We start from the raw sequence: 21,633 nt of genomic DNA on the forward strand, positions 1-21,633 counted from the left end.
TCAAGTAGAATTGAATTATAATTTAAAATAATTTAAATTTGAGTTTGATTTGATTTATTCATATTTTAATTTCAACATATTTAAGTTAAATTTATATGTCAAAAGGAGTTTGGTTTAAGTTCTACGAGTAATTCATGAATAATTAAATAAAATATTATAAACTCGAATTTAGTTTAAACAAATTATATTATAAATTTGAATTTGGCTAAAATAATTAATGAATTTGTTCGAGTTTTCGACTGGAATTCTATAATTTTAAATATAAATTAAATATTTTCGAACAATTCGAAGAGCTAACGAACAGCTTTAATTGTTTAATATGCATAAATTGTATTTTAAATTTATCTACAAATGAACCAGAAAAAAAATATCTACCTTCAGAATTAGTAGTGAATTAAACCTAACGCAAATTTTGTCGGTGGTTTACCGACTTTTGATCGTCACAGATGGACTTCACATGATGCTCCATGGGACCATGTCTCTCACCTTGCAGAGGATCCTTGTGATCAAGCTTTTGGCATCTACTCACATGCTCACTTTGCTTTGCCTAGCCTTTGAGAAACTCCCTCCCCCCCAAATTTGAACCCTAGCGCAAGATCTAAACAAACCTCCTCCTGATTCAGCACTGACAGCCACCAGAGGCTGTCCCTCATTCAAGATCTCATCAAAATACTATCCGATCTAACAACACCTTCTTGGAAACTTCAAGGTTCCAGTGCAGAACCATCAATGGTCCATAACAAAGGTGATGTTTTTCTTGTTCTAAACGATTCTTTTGGTTTAGGTGTTGTTAATGGGGGACAGAGATGATTAAGGGGCAACAGTTCAATCAGACATCCACACAGTGGTTTATTCCTTTGGACATGGTTGCGACGAGTTGGCGGTGGACCAACGTGCGCATTTATGCTAGTGACAGAGATTAAAGTCTGATGTCACATGGGAGGACGGTGGGAGGATCGCCGCGGTAATTTTTGTTCAGATTCGTTCTTTTGAATGCGATTTGCTCAAGGGTTGTTTCATCTTTCACAGTAGCTTCGCCTCCTGCCTGCTGCATTCTCGACCAAATTGGTCTTTTTCATTCTGGTAAAATTTCCAAGTTTTGACAGGATGCAGAAGAAATTGAGCGAGAGTGAATGAATCAGCGCAGCTGATGAAGCTGAAAGCGAAAAATAGCAGCTCCCCCACAGATCTGGAGCGTGGAGTGTCTCAGACCTGACCTCCCTCCGTTGTGGTTTGTAGGTGCATTTTTGTTTTCCCCCCTTTGTTTTTCTTGTCAGTCCTGCTAAAGATCGGTTTCCATTCTTGAGTTGTTTGCTAAAACGCCCTAATTTTTTGTGTGTCCCTTTTCTGGTTAGATTGTAAGTTTCAGAATTGAACTTGGGGAAAGCAAACATTGATCTAGGTATATTATTTTTTTTGTTCCATGAGAAGAAACTTTGAATCTGGTGTTTCAGCCCCTGATTCTGTCAGTGTTCTTTCTCTTGTTCATAGAAAATGCATCAGGGCAGTCTGAAATCGGCTGTTCGCAGATCATTAAGCAGGTCTCTTCTATTGCCCTCTGATGATGATAATGAAACGATCCAGACTAAAGCAAATGGGAAGGCAAAAGTTACGGCCGTTGGGTCTATATCGGCAAGAGCTCACCAAGGCCGAGATCCAACTCCTGCAAAGGGCAAAGAAGAAGAAGAAAAGGCCTTGGCCTACAGAAACAGCAGTGATTTTCAGCTTATGCAGGTGTCCAGAGAAGCTCACAAATTGACCCAGATGATTGATTCATGGTCAATGGCTAGGCATGTTCAGGGTAGTTCTGAATTTTTCGCAGAAGATCTTCTTAGAGGTGCAATAGGTCTCCAGGAGTCACTGGACATGCTCAAAAAGCTTCAGGATGTATCAAAGAAAATGCCTCAGGTGAGTAATAAGCAGAAACAGAATATCGTGGACAAGAGATATGAAAAGATGTCGCCACAAGAATTCGGCTATGAAGGGTTCAGAGTTGGTGATTACCAAAGAAGAATCTGTGAGCCACGAGTTTCATCTGATGACTTTTCGAGAAGTTGCATTGAAGAGCTGAAACAAGTCATCAAAGAGAGTCTTCACAAACAAAATATAATGTTTGATGATGATGATAAGAATTCCTCTAGTAGATCAATGCAATACAGTGCAATTAGTAATTTGGAGGATAAGTACCTTCGACAAAACATGGAGCCACTTAATTCTTCTGGGCAACCAAAGAAAGCTAGATCTTCAAATCTAGTTGCTAAGCTTATGGGCTTGGAAGAAACCCCTTTGAAAACTATTCAACCTGCCAAAAAAAAAGAAAAGAACTTTGTGAGCCCACCGAGGCCTAGGTTTGATATAGAAATGCCTAAAGCAAGGAAGTCACACTTTCTTGTTCAGAATAACGAACAACAAGATAACAGACTAGATAACCTCATCGAGACTATGCATTTCAAAGGACTTGTGAAGCGAAGCCATATTGAAGAAAAAGGACTCGAGCCGACGTTCTTTAGTACTGAAGAACTGGAACAATGCGGGAGAAACTTACAAAGGGTTGATCAGCTGCCACCAATTGTGATAATGAAGCCTCTGCATTGGCACGGCCGGGATAATAATGTCCAGAATGAAACTCTTGCAAATGCCTTGATGCAAGATAAGATCCAAGAAATTAAATTGGTCAAGGAGAATAATAGACCGGATTATCATAAACATATTTTAGCCGAGAAGCAAGAACCGAAAGAATGGAAGCATATGGAGAGGCATGTTGCTAAAACATTACCCTATTATGTTGACAACAAACAGCAAAGGAAAAAGGTGATTATTACTCAGAAGCTGAACAACAAGGAGACAAAACCGGCAAGACTAAATATGAAGCAGCAGGAAGATAAGGGAGTTCAAGCAACAAGGAACAAAGTGCTTAATCCTAAGACTTCTATGGTGCAACCGAAGCATAATGGAGAACCACAACATCAGGATCCGAAGTCTCATTACAGAACCATAGCAAAAGCAATCACCAATTCTTCAAAAGATACAGCCAAGTCAGGAGTAAAAGCAACTAGGAGAGCTGCCATTGCCATTTCTGCAGTATGTCTCCATTTCTTTAGATGTGTTTGTTCATTTATTGTCTACACAATATTCAAAGAGGAACAAGAGATTCTTTCCTCAACTTGCCGAATCTATTTCCACTCAAAATATTGATACAACAAACATAAACGTGTCTTGTTGTATGATCCGGGTTTAAACTATTGTTCCATCACAATATAATTTCAAACTTTTCCAAAATAATAAATCATCTAGATGGTATTCCTAATCCAATATCACTACTCTTTTTTTTTCAGAATGAGGACACGAAATGCAATGAGAGTGACACTGCAATTAAACATTGCATCAAGGTGAATGATATTCTAAAAGCTGTGTGTGGTTCCAATGGCAGCATACTCGTTGAGCAGATGAATAAAGAAAAAAAGTCCTCAAATTCAGGTTGGAATAATCAGCTTAAACCTCTATAAGCACAGATGCTATTTGCATGCAAAATGTAAAATGAAGTTATCCATATGCTTCTCTTAGCTGCAGATAACCTGAACAAAGACCCTGAAATATTTGCCGAGGCTATACCAAAGACCAACCAGGACATACAAATTTCTAAATTAAAAGAAATCGTTGAGCTACCTGATTGCAAGAAAGTTGGAGTAGAGTCCACAGTAGGAGATGAGCTCAAGAGTGTTCTTCTGAGCAGCCACTCATTTCTGAGCTGTGTAAAGAAGCTATTCGGTGTTGATGCTTCTCGATCTATCAACTATCAGAAAGAAAGTGCAAGCATGGATAGGAAAATACACTCTAAGCTATACCTAGACGTTTCAGAGGAGCTAATGGCACGGAAATACCTCCAGTTGAAGAATACATTTCATCCCTTGATGCAAGCCCAATCATGGGGGAGGATAATATACTTCTCCATTGACAAATTGGTGGAAGAAATTAATAAAGAGATCAGCAAATTGGCAAGCTACAGTGAACTACAGAGTATTGATGCTTGTGAAGGTAGCCTCTACATAAGTTTGGAGAGAGAGCTGATGTCGAAGGATACTATCATAAATTCTGTATGGGATATCGGATGGGACTGTTGGATATGCTTCGAAGAGGCGGACCAAGTTGTTGATGAGGTTAGCAAGCAAATATTTTCTCGGCTCATTGAGGAGGCTGCACTGGAGTTGACACAAGATTGCACCTTGTGAACTATCTTTTACACATAATTCTAGTTGCTGTTTCTACTATGAAGAACATTGATGTGCTAATTGTACAGGGCAAATCAAGTGTTACACAGAATTTGTCCTTTTTGTGTTTTTCTTGCATATAGAGATTGATATATAATGATCGATGAATTAAAGGTTAGCTTCCAACTCATTCAGAAATCATTGAACTTTTTCCTTCTCTTGCTTTACTCTCATTCTAATTTTTTTCCATTGATTTTTGTTGTCTAGGTATCTTTCAGCACCTCAAAAAGCAGGAGCCTTCATATTCCAATTTCAACTGCCAAAATTAATGAAAAGCCAAATCTTTTTTCCCCTGTAGAAATATTTTTTTAATGATTTTAACAAAGAAACAACCGTTTGATTATTATTTATATTTATTTATTTCAAATTTGTTGAATTTCAAAAGCTAAAAAATTAAGTGTTCGAATTGAGTCAGCTTGAGTTCGCATTGAGCTCGAACCAGATGTGAATTAAGTTCAAAATTGAAATTTTTTACATTTTATTGCTGAACCAAATTTAAACCTATCGAGCCGGTTCAATTGCCGGCTGAAAATAAATTAGGGTTTGTTTAACCCCTACCTCAGGTCTTCACTCTGCGGGCTTCGACTGCCGCGAGCCACGCCCGCTCTCCGCCTCCTCCAGCCTGCTCTCATCCGAGGGCAAGAGCAGGCAGCTAAGTCTGCGCGTGAACTCGAGCAGCCACCGTTGAATGCATGCCCCCCACCCCAGGCAGCCTGCAGTCCTCGCTGCGTAGCTTGAGCGGTGGTCGGCGCCTCACGTTCTCCCTCATCGGAGCAGATTTTCTTCTCCTTTAGAGCCGAGCAACAGCACCTCTTCGGCAAGCATACCGAATCGTCCCTCGAGCGAGCGCCGTGCGAGGTACTTTGTGCCGCGAGTTTCTTCTGGTATCCGCTCAGACATGATCGCTCTCTACCACGCTGCCAGCAGCTTTGATCAAAGCCGCAGCGAGCGAGCAGCTCATCTCCTAGCTACCTCTTCGAATATTTTAGTAGTTGTTCGTGGGTTTGTCTTCAGATAATTGTTGTTTTATTTTTGTGATAGGGATGCTTAAATGATCGGATATTGGAGCGAAAGATTCGTCTTCAAAGTGAGTAGCGAGAACGCAAGCGGAGACTCTCCCGCTTTGGTGAACCCTATGCTTGTGCCATTTCTTTCTCCATGTTGGTAATCGCTAATCATTTTCCTTCTGTTGACATATGGTTTATTGTATTGTTATCGAGTGGATTGGGCTTCTGTTAGGACTTCGAAGTGCTTGGCTTGTGATACTTGTTGAAAGCATAGGGGCAAGACTTGGCCTTTCCTTCTGTTCGCAGGCGGGTCCTATGGCGCCTTGATATTGAATTATAGTTGCTGATCTGTAAGTTGTTACATTGACCTTTTATAGTTGACTGTTGGCTTTGCTGTGCGTAGTTGACTGTTAATTTTGTAGTTTTGAATTTACATAATTGGTCTAATGGAGTTGTGGGTTTGGTGAGACATTGCACGGTTTGGGTCGAATATGTATGTATGACAGTCTTCCATTTTAGCAAGCACAAAGCATATATCTCATTGCCAAAGGAAAAGCATCCTGTAGATCTACATCCACAAAGCCCAATGATCCTAGATCCATTATCAAGGGCCTTCAACAAGGTGGAACTTGAGATCAGAAACCAGAGATCCAACCTCTAGATTGATTTTTGTAGTCAGGACTCACTTTGCTGCTGAGGAAACGTAGTTGACTTGCCAATGCTGAGTGGGAAATACAGTTTAGGGGACACAAGCTCTTATCAAGCTCCAATCACCCACTACTCAAATGAATGAGGTTGCAGTAGGTTTGACCATGCAGCAACATCAGTTGCTTGATGTCATTGCCTTATTGTAGGGAAGAAATATGAGAGAGAGATTAGGATATGGTTGTGTTCCATAGAAGATTTTCTCTTGAAGATATAAAGAAGTCTATTTTTGGTACCTACTAACACAATCACCCCCCAAAACCAAAATGTGACCTTCTTGATCTATGTGGGAGGAAGCCATAAAAGCTGCAAAGACGGTGGAGCATGTGGGGATGGTGGTGGTTTCAAACTTTGTTTCTATCACATGTTTGAGGAAGCCATCAACTCTATGCCATTAAGTCATTGGTTAGGTAAAAAGCTAATGTGTTTGTGGGTTCATCTTCACCCAAATCCAAAGCCTATATAGGCTGGAGCTTGGGATCCTTAGGCTTAAAACAAATTGATTATAACAAAGTGGACCTTGTCAAATTTGGTCTCAGGTTGTAGAGAATGAAAAATGTTATCCAGTGTTATTTGATCAATTTTGAAGTATGCCCAACAAAAGGGTATTTTTATCATGTTGACTCAGAACAAAATTAACTTGGTCAAAAAAAAGATCTTGCTCATCAAGAACAAATCTTCGAGTCTGAACATCAAAATGGGGCAAATTGAATGCGATCACATTTTGATGAAAATTTTGAAATATTAAAAATATCAAAACAATGATTTGAAAAATAATTTTGATTTTTGCAAATTGATTATTTTCATGTGATTTTTATATTCATAATTGAATTATTGAATTTTATGTATTTATGGAATTAAAAAATTTTTGATGTAGAAGATGACAATATTTGATTGAGATGCTATCTAGACTGATCTCAGCAGCTGATAATCCTTTTTTACATGAACATAGGCGCATCATAAACCTTTTGGATTACATAAGATGGATTTTGAAGGAGTTGTGCTGTCAGAAGGCACTGACAAAACTAATGATCGAACAACTGTAAAGAGTTTTGACAATGCAAAAGGTAAAATGAACTTTGAGAATATACAGTCTTGTTCTGTGTTTACCATTTATGCTTGTTTCTATTTCATTTTACTCCAATTTAACATCCATTCTTTTTTTCCCTGTCGTTTGATTACTCTACCATAGTTGAATCTGTTAGCCTTTTATGTTAGAATAGAAGACGTGCCAACTTTGCTCTTCAAGGATAAACTTAACATCTGTGTTGACTGTACTTCTAACCTTGCTTTAAAATATGGATCTAATATTATTGGACATAATTTTTCCCTTGTTAAAGTAGCTTGTACAAGTTTATTGGACATTCAGCTTATAATTCCATCAACAGCATCATTTTTTTCTCTACGTTTGAATTCTAAAATATAGGATGCTTTCGACAACTGCAATCTAATAGAGTACACCTCTATCTTTTTTGTGACTAGAGAGTACACCTCTATTTTTATTGTCACTAGATCCATTGTTAATTAAATATTTTCCCCTTCTCTAACAACTCCAATACAGATTGTTCTCAAACCTTCCATTTGTGAAGTTACACAATTTCATCAACTTGATTATTAATGTTGTAAATGGTGGTAGACGGTTGCGGTACGGTCAGTAACCGCCTACCACCTCAGCCGCCTAGGCGGTCAAATTCTTTTTACTATAAAAAAAAATTAATCTAAATATATTAATTAAAAATAAAAAATTAATCTATTTATATATAAAAAATATATATAATTAATAGGATAATTTTATTAGGCTTTAATTAAGTCTATTTAAATTATCCCAATCATAACTAAGAGTTGATTAAAATTATTAATTGATTAAACCCTAAGTTAAAAAGCAATGCGTAACTTCTATTTCGGCGTTTCGTCTTCTGATCATGTCGCATGACGCATTGCCGGACTAAGGTGAGGCCTCCGGGCCTGTTTCATGCATTGCCGGATTAAGGTGAGGCCTCCGGGCCTGTTGTCGGACTCGAGTAATGTGTACGTGCTCGTTGCCGGACCGGGCGACGCGTTTGAGCTCGTCACTGGGCTCGAGCGACGCGTCCGAACTTGTGCAATGGGTCTGGATTCGTAAACATCAGGAGTTGAACTCTTTGGAAAGGTTTAAAATATCGTGTCGTGTCGGAGTGAAATATTTCATTCTGCTCGCTGATCGAAACAGGCATCGGTACGCTCGAGGTACCACGGAGGTGTCGTTCGCGCATCACAGAGGCCTTGCGATGACCTAGTGATCACCACGGAGGCCACGCGCAGGCCTCGCGGTCGTTGCGGAGGCTTCACAATGGCCTTATGGCCATCGCAGAGGCCTTGCGAGGGTTTCACAGTCGCCACAGAGGCTTCGCGATCGTTGTGGAGGCCATGCATTGGCCTCATGATCACCGTGTAGGCCACACGCCGAACTCGTGGCCTTTGTAGAGGGCTTGCACGGGCCTCACGATCGATGTACATGCCACATGCGGGCCTTGCATTCACTGGTAGCACGGAACATGGCAAGAGCAGTGGAAGAAGAAGGCAGAACAATCAATTTAGTTTTTAATTAAAAAAACGTAAGCTAATAATTTTAATCAATTCATAACTATAGTTGATGATAATTTAAATAGTCTTAATTAAATCCTAATAAAACTATCCTATTAATTTAATATATATTTTAAAAATTTTATTTTTATTTTTTGAATATTTAGATTAATTTATTTTTTAGTTTATATAGTTTATATTTTAAAAATATTAAAACTGGCGTGGGACGATATGATACCGAAACTGTATGGTTCAGGTATGAAATCTCAATACGGGTTGAAATTTTAAACCTTGCTCTTTGGTGAGCTCATTCTCTTCCATTGGAGCAAATTTGACAATTTCATTGCAAAAGGGGAAGCAAGGGATAATTATGCTATATATACAAGAAACTCTTGCATTTAAGAGCTCTTTGGTATTTTAAAGCTATTATTTATCATGGAGTGATTTACGAAGGTATTTTTGACTGTAAAGATTGCTCGGATACAGGGAGGAACCTTTTCTTGTGTGATCCTCTCCTAGGCTTAATTTTTTTGTAAGAATGTAGTTCTACTATTATTTCTTTTCAAGGGTTAAGAGCGTGGGAAAGTGAATTAAAAAGCTAATTGAAAAACTATGGGAATGATGAGATAATATCTGGGGTTATTATGGAAAAAAAGGCAATGTGATCTTAGAAGAACCTCTTACGTATCTGTCTCTTTCAAAAAGTGTTAATTATGTTATCAATCAGGACTTAGCTGTACAGATTATAACGTCATCATACTATCTTGAAAGACCAAAAGAGGAAATAGACTAAAAGAAGATTAATGCAACAAGAATGCAAACATCAATTTTAAAATTGACAGATAAATTAAAACTTCAATTGATATTTTTCCATTTATAGTTGCACATAGATCTAAAACTTGTCAATTAGATATTTTTTGTATACTTCTATCGGCTAGATTGGGAGCTTTACTATGCGCATGAGAGAGACCATGTCGATACTACCGAAGGAATTGTATTGAGTAATAATTATTATAAAGTAATTAGTGATTTGATAGATTATTCTCTTGCATGTATGAACTTAAATTTGTCCTCATAGTTATAGCAAAAGGTGATTTTGTTTACCCCAAACATCTCTCACAGTCAGTCCCCAAGTTATATGAAGGGAAGTAAATCACAAGGTCAATTTGTAGTTGATCGTCAAGTGGCTAGGGGTGGGAGGAGTTTTTCCTTGAGGGCATGTGGCCGCTAGGATTTGATCCCTGTTCCATTGTAGCAAATCTACCATTCTCTAATCAACTGGGCACCCTCGTGGGGACAAATTTTTCCTCATAGTCGCTTCCCCTGAAGCACTAATCCATTCATTATTGTGAGACAATTTTATTTTGGTACTTATTTAATTACAAATTTAAGTAGGGAGTAGCTTAAATTTTCAAGTGGCATTTTGGCTTTCGTTTTTTGCATCATAATTTCTCTGTAAGAGAGCCGCAAAAAGGGTTTCCACCTCTAGATCAATATTATTTTCTTACTCATTAAGAGGGGCACTTACTTGAGTTATCAAGGATCAAGTGAGATCCAAGATACAAAGATTAAGAGGGGCACCAACTCTTCCATACTAGTTGGAAAGATCATCTGAGAAAGAAGGTGATAACAAAGATAGGCTTCTTGGTAAATAAATCTAAGATAAAGATCCACTAGTATCTCACATTGAAAATGCCGCCCAAGAACAGTTACTAAAGAAACTATGCAATGAACTTGATGAGTGCATTATTACTTATGCTTGGAAACAAGGATTTAAGAAAAGGCTAACAAATTGCTTGGAGTCAAAGTCAGGGAGAATAGGACTTGTCAAAAATTATGATTTAATTTAAAAATTTACTTTAAAATTTAAGGTTTAGAAATTCTATATGTTTTTTTTTTGAATTTCCTAGTGTAGTTAAAAGCTTGTGATAGTTTTTAGGGATAAATTAGATTTTTTAAATGTTGATTATTTTTTAGCAATAAATTACATTTTTTTGGTGGGTCCTATTCAATTATATGAAAGATTAGAATCTCATATATTAGCTTATTCCTCAGTTTAATAATATTTCTCCTGTTTTGGGGGATGACATGAGTTGTTCGAGGGATATAATATGATTTTTTGTGTTGCATTAAAAAGGGATGTTAAAAAATGCGAATGATCTAAATCGTAAGTGATAGTATTGGTATTGGAAATTCAAAAATTTCAAGCATCGACTCTAAGACAAAGGATTTAAAAAAAGATATATAAAATATGGGATTGGTAAAAGAATTTAAAAAAAATCACAAATAAGAAAAAAAAAATATGAAAAAGACAGTGATAATATTTAGTGAATAAGACAACAAAAGATATATACAAATTTTTACAAGTCAATGCACTTATTTTTCATTAAATTAATTAATTTTGATTGTTTAAATAAATACTATTATTTAAACTGTCAATTAAATGGTTAAAATAAATAACTAGTTATTAATAAATTATCAATAATATTTATTTTTCAAATTAATTATTAATTAATTAAAATTTAGAATCAAGTTAACATAATTAATTTTAATTAACTATTAATAATTTAACACATTGTTATTGAAATTAATTAATAAATTAATTATAATGTATTATTTAGTAATTTTTATTAATCACTTACCTTGATTAAGAAGTGGGAAGTGATTTATAAGAGTGTGAATTGCAACTCAATTTTGCACTAGGGCAAAGATGAAGGTTAGCTTTGCACCACCAGCAATAAGAAAACAAGAAGTGGTTGCGGTGCTGCTGACTTCCCCTCTTTGCACTGATGGCCACAATGCGGCATATAGTTTCTTCGCCTTAGCCGAGTTAGTTTTAGGGCTCAATGGTTAGACAAGCTCTTTGGAGTGACTCCAAATAGTTGGTACACAACTAATTAGTTTTTTACTCTTTACTTATACTGTTGATTGATAGTGCTTTATTTGCATGCTGAATATTTATTGATCTTTTTAGGGGTTCAAAGCTGCTATGTTTTCAAGAGTCGTTTGCAAGAGTATGCCCAAAAAGTAGGCATTCTTACACCTGTTTATCAGACTCTTAAGGAAGGTCCTTCACATGAGCCTGTCTTCAAGTCAACTGTCATTGTTAATGATGTCAGATATGATTCTCTTCCTGGTTTTTTCAACCGGAAAGCTGCAGAACAGTCTGCTGCTGAGGTTGCTCTATTGGAGATCCACAAATCAGGCCTCATGACCGAAAACATGCCCACAGTTGTACGCTCCTTGACATTATTTAAAATTTTGAAAGATTATGATACTGGATTTGGTGGGATTGCTGCTGCATGTCATGAACATAATTTTCTGATTCTTCCTCTTTGCATTTATTATATACATGCACAAATAAAACATTACTGCAGTTTTTTTTGTTTGTAACAATTTTTTTTCTTTTTTTATTGAAATTTACATAAAAATATTTAAACTAGTCAAAACATCCTCAAAATTAGGGTTGTAAATGAGCCGAGCCGAGTTGAGTTTTGGGGTGTTCAAGATTATTTGATAAGGTAATCGAGCCATGCCGAGCCGAGTTTAAAATGAACCAAGCTTTTGAAATAATTGTTCAAGCTTGGTTTGATTTATTTTTTATGAGTTTGGGCTTGTTTGAAGCTTAACTTGAGCTTGGTTTGTTTAGATGTTATCGAGCTCTCAGTTCAAGCTTAGCTTAAACTTGGTTTGTTTAGATGTTATCGAATTCTCAATTCAAGCTTGTTTGATTGTTGAAACTTTTAGGGGGCGTTTGGTTCTTTCCTAGGAATAAGAATCGGAATGGGAATCATTGTATTGTGGAATGAGAATGAGAATGAGTATGAGCATGAATATCACTCTTAAAAGCAATGTTTGGTTAGTTACATATTTTCTATCGGAATAAATCAAAATTTCCTTTTTTACCCTTAAAGGAAAATAAGAGAAAAAATTAGATGTGAGAGAAAGATAAATGTGAGAGAAAAATATGATGAAAGAGAATGATGAGAGAAAAAGTGTGATGAAAAAGAATGAAGAGAGAGAAAGTGTGATGAGAGAAAATGAGAAAAGAAAGTGTGATAGGAGAGAACATGATGAGAGAAAAAATATGATGTAAGAGAAAGTATGATGGGAGAGGATGAAGAGAAAGAAAATGTAATGAGAAAAAGATGAGGAGAGAGTGGGATGAGAGAGATTCAGGAGAGAGAAAGTATGGTGAGAGAGAAAGTGTGATGAGAGAGAAAGTGTGTTGAGGAAAAAACAGGAAGGAGTGTGACAAGAGATTGAGTAGAGAGAAAGTGTGATGAGAAAAAAAGAGAAAAGAGTGTGATGGGAGAGATTGAGGAGAGAGAAAATATATTGAGAGAGAAAGTATGGTGAGAAAAAAAAGAAGGAAGAGAGTGCGATGGAAGAGATTGAGGAGAGAGAAAGTATGATGAGAGAGAAAGTATAATGAGAAAAAAAGAGGAAAGGAGTGTGATAGGAGAGATTAAGGAGAGAGAAAGTGTGTGATAAAATGATGAGAGAGGAAATATGATGAGAGAGAAAATATAATGAGAGAGAACAGGGAGAGAGAAGTGATATAAAAGAAAAAATAAATAAATAAATTTTGATATTTGATATTAAGGGAGAAAATTTTAGTTTTAGGTCAAAGGTATTTTTGGAATAAGGGAATATTTTGATTGATGAAAATAGGGTAATGACTCATTGAAGGGAGGTACATGAGAATGAGTTATTATCCAATTTCAAGGATTCATTCCATTATTTGTATTCCTATTCTTATAATTCAAAAATTAACAATGATAATCAATGATTCCCATTCCCATTCCCATTCCCCACAACTATTCCTCTAAACCAAACACCCCCTTAGTTGTTTGATTGATTATTGAGCTTGATAATTTAAACTTATTTGTTTATTTTATTTTATTGTTTATTTAGCATATTGATAAAAGTTTTATTAATGAATATGGTTTGTGAATATTGTTCACGAACATTATTCACGAATGTTAACGAGTTGAACATATGTGTGTTCAAGCTTGTTTGCTTAGTTTAATAAGTCGTTCAAGCTTGTTTGTTTAATTGATCTGGTGTATATTGAACGAACATATATAAGCTCTTACAAAGCTGAACACCAAGTTTATTTATGAACGCTTAGTTCATTTACCACCCTACTCAAAATCAATTCATATGATGTGGAATGTTGGATAAATTTTTTAGAAATGAAATTTAATTGATATGATGCAGTTGTAAATTGCAGTTGTTAGTGGCGATGCGGTTAGTGCCTGTCTATCGCCTGGCCGTCTAGGCAGCGCCAAGGCGGTTGATTTTTTTTTTACTATTTTTATACATAATTAAATAATATATTAACTAAAGAATAAAAATTTAAATAAAGGATATTTTTTTAAAAAATTACTATAAATATATTAACTAAAAAAAAGTTAATTTAAATATTTTTTAAAAAATAAATAATAATAATTTTATATATATATATATATATATATATATATATATAAAATTAATAGGATAATTTTATTGGGCTTTAATTAAGTCTATTTAAATTATCCCAATCTTGATTAAAATTATTAATCTAAAGTTTTGATTAAATCCTAAGTTAAAAAAAACCATTCTATTTGGCGATCGATTTCGGCGTTTCGACATTGGATGCGTCGTTGGACGTGATGAATCTGGACGCGGTGCCTAAGCTCGGTGACGAGTTTGAACACATCGCCTAAGTGGGGCGATGTGCTTGGACACATTGCCCGAGTCCGAATCGGAAACGCTTTACCTTCGCCTAAACACAAGGCGGTGCGGTTGAGGTTCGCCTCTTGCCTAGGCGGCTCCTCAATTGTCAATTAGAATACTTGATGCAGGTTAAAACTTCCTAAAATATTAATCATAATAAACATGTCATTTCCATCACTTTTGTCATTATTTTACTAATATCTCTTTAACTCATATGCTTAGTGTTTGGTTCATTTTTCCTAACATCTTCGATAGTGAGGGTTTTTTCTTTTATGCTTCTTTTGAGCTTTCCTTTCTGATAATATATGATATTACTATGCTTTGTTTCGTGAATTTGTGTAGGAAAATATTATAGTTTGTTATTTTAAATAGTTCAGTTCTCACTTTTCCATGAATATGTCAATGAGTGATGACTTTGTGAGGATAACAAAGATGGGCAATTTTCACATAATTTGGCCCACCCTATGTACTTGTGTCCTTTGTATTTGTATACATGCCAAAGAGACTGTCAAATTTAGATAGGCGATAATATGGTAGTCATTTGGGGGCTGATAAATTTTGTGGTTATAGCGAATTTTGTTTCTTGTATTAAATGATCTTTGAAGGGGAGTCTTGGCGCAACGGTAAAGTTATTGTTTTGTGACCAAAAGGTCATGGGTTTAAATCCCGGAAACAACCTCTTGCAAAAAAAAGTAGGGTAAAACTGTGTATAATGGATCCTTCCCCGGGATCCTGTATAACGAGAGCTTCAGGATGCCTTTTTTTTTTTTAATTAAATGATCTTTCTGTTTGTTAATTAGCTTTCTTATTGCCTTATTGTTTCTATGCGTGAACATAACATTATAAATTAAGAATATTAAACTGAAAAATATTACACAACAATAACAACCAAGTCTCTTATTCAACTAGGCGGGGTCGGCTATATAGATCCTTTTACGCCATTGAACTCTATCCCTAATTATATTATCATCTATATTTAAATAAAGTTTATCTTGGTTTATCGTTGTTAACCAAGTCTTTTTTGGTCTTCCTCTTTCTCGTTTGATATACGTGTTCATCATAGTTTCATATCACCTAACTGGAATATTTATTGGTCGTATAAATACATGCTCGTACCATGTTAAACGTGTCTCTTGGAGTTTTCCCTCAATAGATGCAACTCCGACTTTCTCTCTAATGCTATCATTTTTTCACACATCCATCTTAACATTCTCATTTCTATAGCTCTCATCTTGTGCTCATATACTCGAGTCATAGCCTAACATTCAGTTCCATATAATATAGCAGGTCTAACACCCGACGCTCTTCTTCATTTCAACTATTTTGCTTGTATTATAAGACATCTCTCTCAATCCCTCCTTTATTAGAGTTTGGGACCAGCCATGACTAGGTCATCGTCATCACTGGTGGAGTTAAACGTAAAAATGTTACAAAATAAATAAAACAATAAACTATGTTTAAACTTATTCAAAAAACAAGTGATATTATATGATAAACGGTATTATTCTAATACTCCTAGCGGTATGCTTTTAGAATTAAATGGAAGAATCTTGTAATTTTTTAGCTCCAAAATATCATGCCCTAATTGACCGCATCTATGAAATGCTGAGAGAGCGTAGGTCTGGTTGCCTCGAACTTGCTGTAAAGCAGCAGGACAATGCCCTCCTGAGTGGGTGTTCATTCCAGTAGTCAGCATGATCCGTTTTGCTTCTAATGGTATCATAACCTATCAGGACAGTTATGCATCAGGAGTGTCTAGAGAGCTTGAACTCTGCTCCCTTGCACCCATGGTGCCAATTCTGGATGTTCTAGGTCTCCTTAAAGGAGTACAGATTTTCCTCTTACGATACTTTTTTTAGGATTGTATTTCCATTTTGCTCCTTGACAGAACTAAATATAATAATTTCACATGGTTGACAACTTAGTTGAAGCTATTCATGGCCATCCATGCAATAATATGAAGTGATCTTAAGCACCGCAATCCAAACACCTTGTTCTTCTTAATTTAACATGATCACCCAAATGCCATGCTTTATTGCCTTTTGGTGACTCCTGTGTTGTTTTGGGTAGATGAAGAGCTTTTCATTCTGTAATTTGTTACATTTAACAAAATCTGCAATTTGTTTAGTTTTTCTGTGATCTTTGGTTCGGCCTTTAGTTATTTCCCTCTGTTGAATGAATTACAAACATTATGCTGCTTGCTGATATTGTATAAAAATTTACCCTCAGCACAAAACTGGTCTATGCAAAAATCTGCTCCAGGAGTATGCTCAGAAAATGAACTATGCAATCCCATCGTACATCCACACCAAAAGTTCCTCCGGAGCAACACCATATATATGTACTGTCGAGATTGGAGGAATTCAATATATAGGAGCTGCAGCTAGGACAAAAAAGGAAGCTGAGATTAAAGCTGCAAGGACAGCACTTTTGGCCATTCAGAGTAGGATAAACATGTCTTGAATTTATAAGTTTCATTATCGAGTTATGAGATTAGATTATCAAGTGATGATAACTGAGAAAAGCAATCACAATATTATCTATAGTTTGCCCTCCCATTTCTTGCCAAACAACCTTGCAGTTGCATCAAAATAGGTGCTCAATTTTCTTTTCGTTTGCTTTATCAATTCCTTTTTGTACAGGTCAGTCTAACGCAGGTTATGACGGTGCGTCGCACTATGCCGTACTTCCTGGTAAAAGGAAAGTGAAGGAATTAGAGGTAGAAGCTGAAGTAGCGAAGAAGATCAAAACTAATAAGGCGAGTTTCAAGAAGAGATGGTCCAAAAAGAGGTTTCATCGAAATAATGATGGTCAAGTAGCTGAATCTCACAAAGATGAACCTCAGATAGCTGTCTCAGAAGATGCATCGACGATCCCCGGGAGAGGTAATGATGTTCAAATTCAGGAGCGTAATCATGATCCTTGAAATTGTCATCACAAAAAATTCATATTTTTTCCCACATATAATCTGCATATGAGGTCTTGCACTATATATTGGATGGCAGGCTAGTCTCGGGTCAAACTAGAATCATAAATTTTTCAGTAGATTTAATTTCTGTGGGACTTGGAGCTCTGTTTTGGTTGGTGTACATCTCTCTCTCTTTTTATTATTGAACGCATGGATTAAGAGCCCCTCAACTATTAATACGATTTCGTACAGCTAATTTCATAAAAGTGCTAATTCATGTCAGGATGGGCCAATTGGTTCAGATGAGTTGGGTCGAACAGTTGGCCGGTTAATTTAGGTATGCTTGGATTGTGTTGTTTGAGGGAGCCTAGCCTTCATATCAGTGCAATTGTCTACACGTCGTGTATGCTTGATTTGACTGACATATTAGGCCCGACCAACTTATTCGATTAGTCTTATTGTCTTGTCAAGATCATTTGGTCTAGTTTAGCAAGATAATTAGCCTGGCTAGTTATTTTTACTGGCTAGTTTAGCTAATTGGCTCAACTCAATTAAATTGATCACCTCAAACAACTCGACGAGCCAGACCAACCTAGTTCGACCAGTCAACTTACTCAGATTGATCACCTGAACCTAAATCGATATTGATTTAACAACTCAACCTAATTGATCGACTTACCCAATTGAACCTACCAACCTGATCAAACTAATAAATTCGCTCAATCTTCCCAAATTGGTCAAGTTGTTTGACCTACTTAAACAACCTAACTCGATTGACTCAGCTGGATCAATTTGATTAACATAACTTTTTAGCTCGACCAGTTTGATTACTCGACTCAACTAGATCATTACCCCGTTGCGCGTTTGTTTCTGGTCGCTTGGAGATGTCCGACGGCGGACCACGAGCTCCAGGAGAGGGAATGATAGTGCCTTGAGGAAGAGCTGGATATTGCGTTGTCGACATGGTGATGTTGTCCCGTCTCCGTGTTGCCGCGGCCAAAGGAACGATTGCGGAGGTTCAAGATGCACGAGACTCCTTCTCATAGAGCAAAAGGATGGTGAGATCGTTCAGCGCCTTATAGGAGCGGCGGATCTGGCCCTCGTCGAGCGACCGATCGCCTCCAGAATCGTGGAGAGCGGAGATGGAGTCAGGTGCTGCCTCCACTGGCGCATCTTGTCGATGCCCTCGTGAATAGCATTACAGACGTCGAGTGCCTGGACCGAGCGTTCGAAGAAGTCAGAGAGGAAGCGGTCGAGGGGCGGACGAGAGAGGTGCACCTGTCGACCGTCCCTGCAGCTGAAGAGGATCCCGCAGAACTCTTCCCGACCGACGAGGAATCCATCAAGCAACTTGTGGAGTTAGGGAAGGGAAAGCAGCTCATTCTCGAAGGAGGAGGCAAGGTCGAGGAAGATGTCAACAATGAGCTTCTGAAACGCCTTCGACGTCGTACGATCCACCAAGTGAATCACGGTGGTCGCCGTCGACGGAGTGGACTTGCTCACGGCGAACGCTGAGAATGGAACAACCAAACGAGGCTTGCCTAAATCTATCTAGAGGTTTGATTTAGGAATTTCTATTAGCGGCTTCCTGTGCTTGACTTATTTTCCAGAAAATTCCCGAAACTAACGCGGTTTTGCTCATCCGACCCCACGCGATCCAGCGCGACTCCGCCGCCGACACCGACCCCGTTCCTCGACCCTGCAGCTCACGTTCGTAGCCGTCGTGATCGCCTTTTCTTCAATGCCGCTTGATCTCTCCCCCTTTCACATTCGTCCTGTCGCCTCCCTTCGCCGTGAAGTCGACGACGACAGAGCCGCGGCAGGCGGAGTGGAAGCCGATCATGGTCGACGGTAATCGCAGAGAAGAAGAAGACGCCGCCGCCTGCCATCCCTACCATTTCCTCGTCTCCGGCCCTCGCAATCTCCCCTCCCCTAATTGGAAAGATCTCCTCCGCTCTAGCTGGTACACAGACACTCCGATCTCCCTGTTCGCATCCCCAAAATCAAAATTCAATCTTGATCGACCTCAATCGGCTGGGCGTGGATTTGCAGGAAGGATCCGGACTATAGGCGGACAGCCATGGCTTGCTTCGTTCAAGCAGCGTACCTCCTCGAATTGGACAGGCAGGAGAAGCGAGCGGAGGCGGCCGGACTCGCTCCCAATTGGTGGAAGCCCTTCAGGTACAAATTACGGCGCACGCTGGTGGACGCCAGGGACGGCTCCATCTACGGCGCCGTCCTCGAATGGGACCGCGTCGCCGCCATGGCGGACCTTGTGCTCGCGCGGCCCCGCGGCGCGCCGAAGCTCGTGCTGGCCCTCCGGGGCACCCTGCTGCGCCGCCCCACTGCGCGACGGGACCTGCTGGACGACCTCCGCTTCGTGGCTCGCGAGAGCCTGAAGGGCTCTGTGCGCTTCGCCGGAGCTCTGGAAGTGGTTCGCGCGGCCGCCGAGCGCTTCGGTAGCGCCGGCGTGTGCGTCTGCGGCCACTCCTTGGGCGCCGCCTTCGCGCTCCAAGTCGGCAAGGCGTTGGCGAAGGAAGGACTGCTCGTGGAATGCCACCTGTTCAACCCGCCTTCGGTCTCCCTCGCCGCGAGCCTCAGGATCGCCGGCGAGAAGGCCAGCTACGCGCTGCGAAGAACGCCCCACCCATCGAAGAAGCTCGCTTCAGGCAGCACCGCGAACACCTGGCGTGCACGGTGGCTGCCGAACCTGTACGTCAACAACAACGACTACATTTGCTGCTACTACGGCGTCTCCTCCGAGCAAGACACCGGCGGCGAGGGAGACCGAGTGGCGAAGCTGTTCGTAGTGGCGAAGGGGCCCACAAGTTTCCTGGAAGCTCACGGGCTGCAACAATGGTGGTCCGATGATCTGGAGCTGGAATTGGCGGCTAATGACAGCAAGCTCATAAACAGGCAGCTGCGGTCCCTGTATGCCTTCTCCGATCGAAGCTAGCTAATCTGCCATTGAGCTCCTCCATGGTGTTCTCAGCCATGGCCGTGGTTCTCCTCCATGCACACATAAGCCAAAGCTTACGATCTGATGTTTTGTATCAATTTTTTGTTTAGATAATCCAATATTTTGTTTTTACCTTCTGATTAATTTTAGAGATGACCAATTTGATCTTATAAAAATTATTCATCAATCATTAGAATAAATTAAAAAATAAAAATAGATAATTCAATGTTATAAATTTTTTAAACTCTCTAAATATAATATAATGACCTCTGGGTGAAATTTAAATCTTTCAGAAAATCCATCCCACCTTTTAACATGATACTAAAGCCTTTAAGGCAAATGTATTGCAAGATATGTTAATGGTCTATTGTGAGAACTAAAGAAAACTTGCTAACGTTTCTAGATTTTACCTAAAAAAAAAGTCTTATTACTGGATCAAAAGAAAAAAAAAAGCAATGTTGAAAGAACTTGTGTGCTAGTATAATTTATAAATTATTTGCTATATTAATCGAGATATACCTCTTGTCACGCTAGAAAAATGCTTTCATAAATAAAAAATAATAATTTGTTAGAAAAATAGATGTGATTTGGATTTTTTTTAATCCCTTGACAAATAAAAAATGATGATGCATTTTCTTAATGAGAATGTTAGACATAAGGACCCAAGTATCATATTTAGGGCTGAACATTTAATTAAAAATGAATTAAAAAACTTAAAAATCGAAAACAAATTTAAGACCTAATTTTTCTAAAAAATCAAACAAACCAAACTAATTAAATATCGGTTAATTCAATTTTTGATCAAATTAACCGAATTTTTAAAACTAAATTAATTAAATTCAGATTTTATTTAATTAATTACATATATATTTTTAATTAATTATATTTTTAAAAATAATTAAATTAATATCCTTATTCGATTTAACTGAATTATGAATTTTAAAAATCGAAACTGAACTAAATTAATCGAAAATCTACCGAATTTTATATAAAAAAAAATTAAAAATCAAATTAACCGAACCAAATTTCAAAATTCGATCGGTTCAGTTCGGTTAATTTGATTTTACTAAATTTTTACTCACCCCTAATCATATTCCTTTGTATATATATTTTTATCAAATGGTTAACTTATTAACGAGAGGTTACAGGTGACTTATCAAAGAATTAACCAAAATTTAATGAGAAGGATTAAGTCCACGTGGATGGGTTTAATCCGATTAAGTCCACGTGGGCGGGTTTAATCCAATTAAGTTTACATGAGTGAGCTTAATCTCTATAAAATGGACTTACACTTGATTAACACACAATTAATTACCATTAAGGAAATTAAATCCTAATTAAGTGATCTAATATTTTATTCATGAAAGGGGTTTACGATATTGAATGTTGATTCAATATATAAATCTATTAATCCTGTTCATTAATATTAATAGATTGTTAATGATGTATAGACTTTTTGTGGATGGTCTATATATGATAAGTTTGGTATATAAGAGAAGAATC

General features: G+C 37.7%; 3 protein-coding genes across 3 annotated transcripts; all 3 read left to right on the plus strand.

Annotated features, from left to right (window-relative positions):
- The first annotated feature begins 471 nt into the window (after window positions 1–471).
- LOC122045714 lies at window positions 472–4,386 on the plus strand. The gene is made up of 7 exons (XM_042606054.1): window positions 472–709; window positions 785–964; window positions 1,107–1,239; window positions 1,356–1,402; window positions 1,492–3,081; window positions 3,336–3,477; window positions 3,565–4,386. The coding sequence occupies exons 5-7, from the start codon at window positions 1,495–1,497 to the stop codon at window positions 4,227–4,229; spliced, it is 2,394 nt and encodes a 797-aa protein (XP_042461988.1). The 5' UTR covers window positions 472–709; window positions 785–964; window positions 1,107–1,239; window positions 1,356–1,402; window positions 1,492–1,494; the 3' UTR covers window positions 4,230–4,386.
- A 430-nt stretch (window positions 4,387–4,816) lies between these two features.
- Window positions 4,817–17,352, plus strand: LOC122045716 (double-stranded RNA-binding protein 8-like). Its single transcript, XM_042606056.1, has 7 exons — window positions 4,817–5,126; window positions 5,310–5,428; window positions 5,508–5,625; window positions 6,933–7,047; window positions 11,517–11,776; window positions 16,493–16,706; window positions 16,906–17,352. The coding sequence occupies exons 4-7, from the start codon at window positions 6,963–6,965 to the stop codon at window positions 17,187–17,189; spliced, it is 843 nt and encodes a 280-aa protein (XP_042461990.1). The 5' UTR covers window positions 4,817–5,126; window positions 5,310–5,428; window positions 5,508–5,625; window positions 6,933–6,962; the 3' UTR covers window positions 17,190–17,352.
- Window positions 17,353–17,930: 578 nt separating this feature from the next.
- On the plus strand, window positions 17,931–20,267 carry LOC122045715 (GDSL esterase/lipase At4g10955-like). Its single transcript, XM_042606055.1, has 3 exons — window positions 17,931–18,728; window positions 18,833–19,134; window positions 19,224–20,267. The coding sequence occupies exons 2-3, from the start codon at window positions 19,013–19,015 to the stop codon at window positions 20,125–20,127; spliced, it is 1,026 nt and encodes a 341-aa protein (XP_042461989.1). The 5' UTR covers window positions 17,931–18,728; window positions 18,833–19,012; the 3' UTR covers window positions 20,128–20,267.
- Window positions 20,268–21,633: the final 1,366 nt, after the last annotated feature.

The sequence above is a fragment of the Zingiber officinale genome, chromosome 2B (assembly GCF_018446385.1).
Source record: "Zingiber officinale cultivar Zhangliang chromosome 2B, Zo_v1.1, whole genome shotgun sequence".
NCBI lineage: Eukaryota > Viridiplantae > Streptophyta > Magnoliopsida > Zingiberales > Zingiberaceae > Zingiber > Zingiber officinale.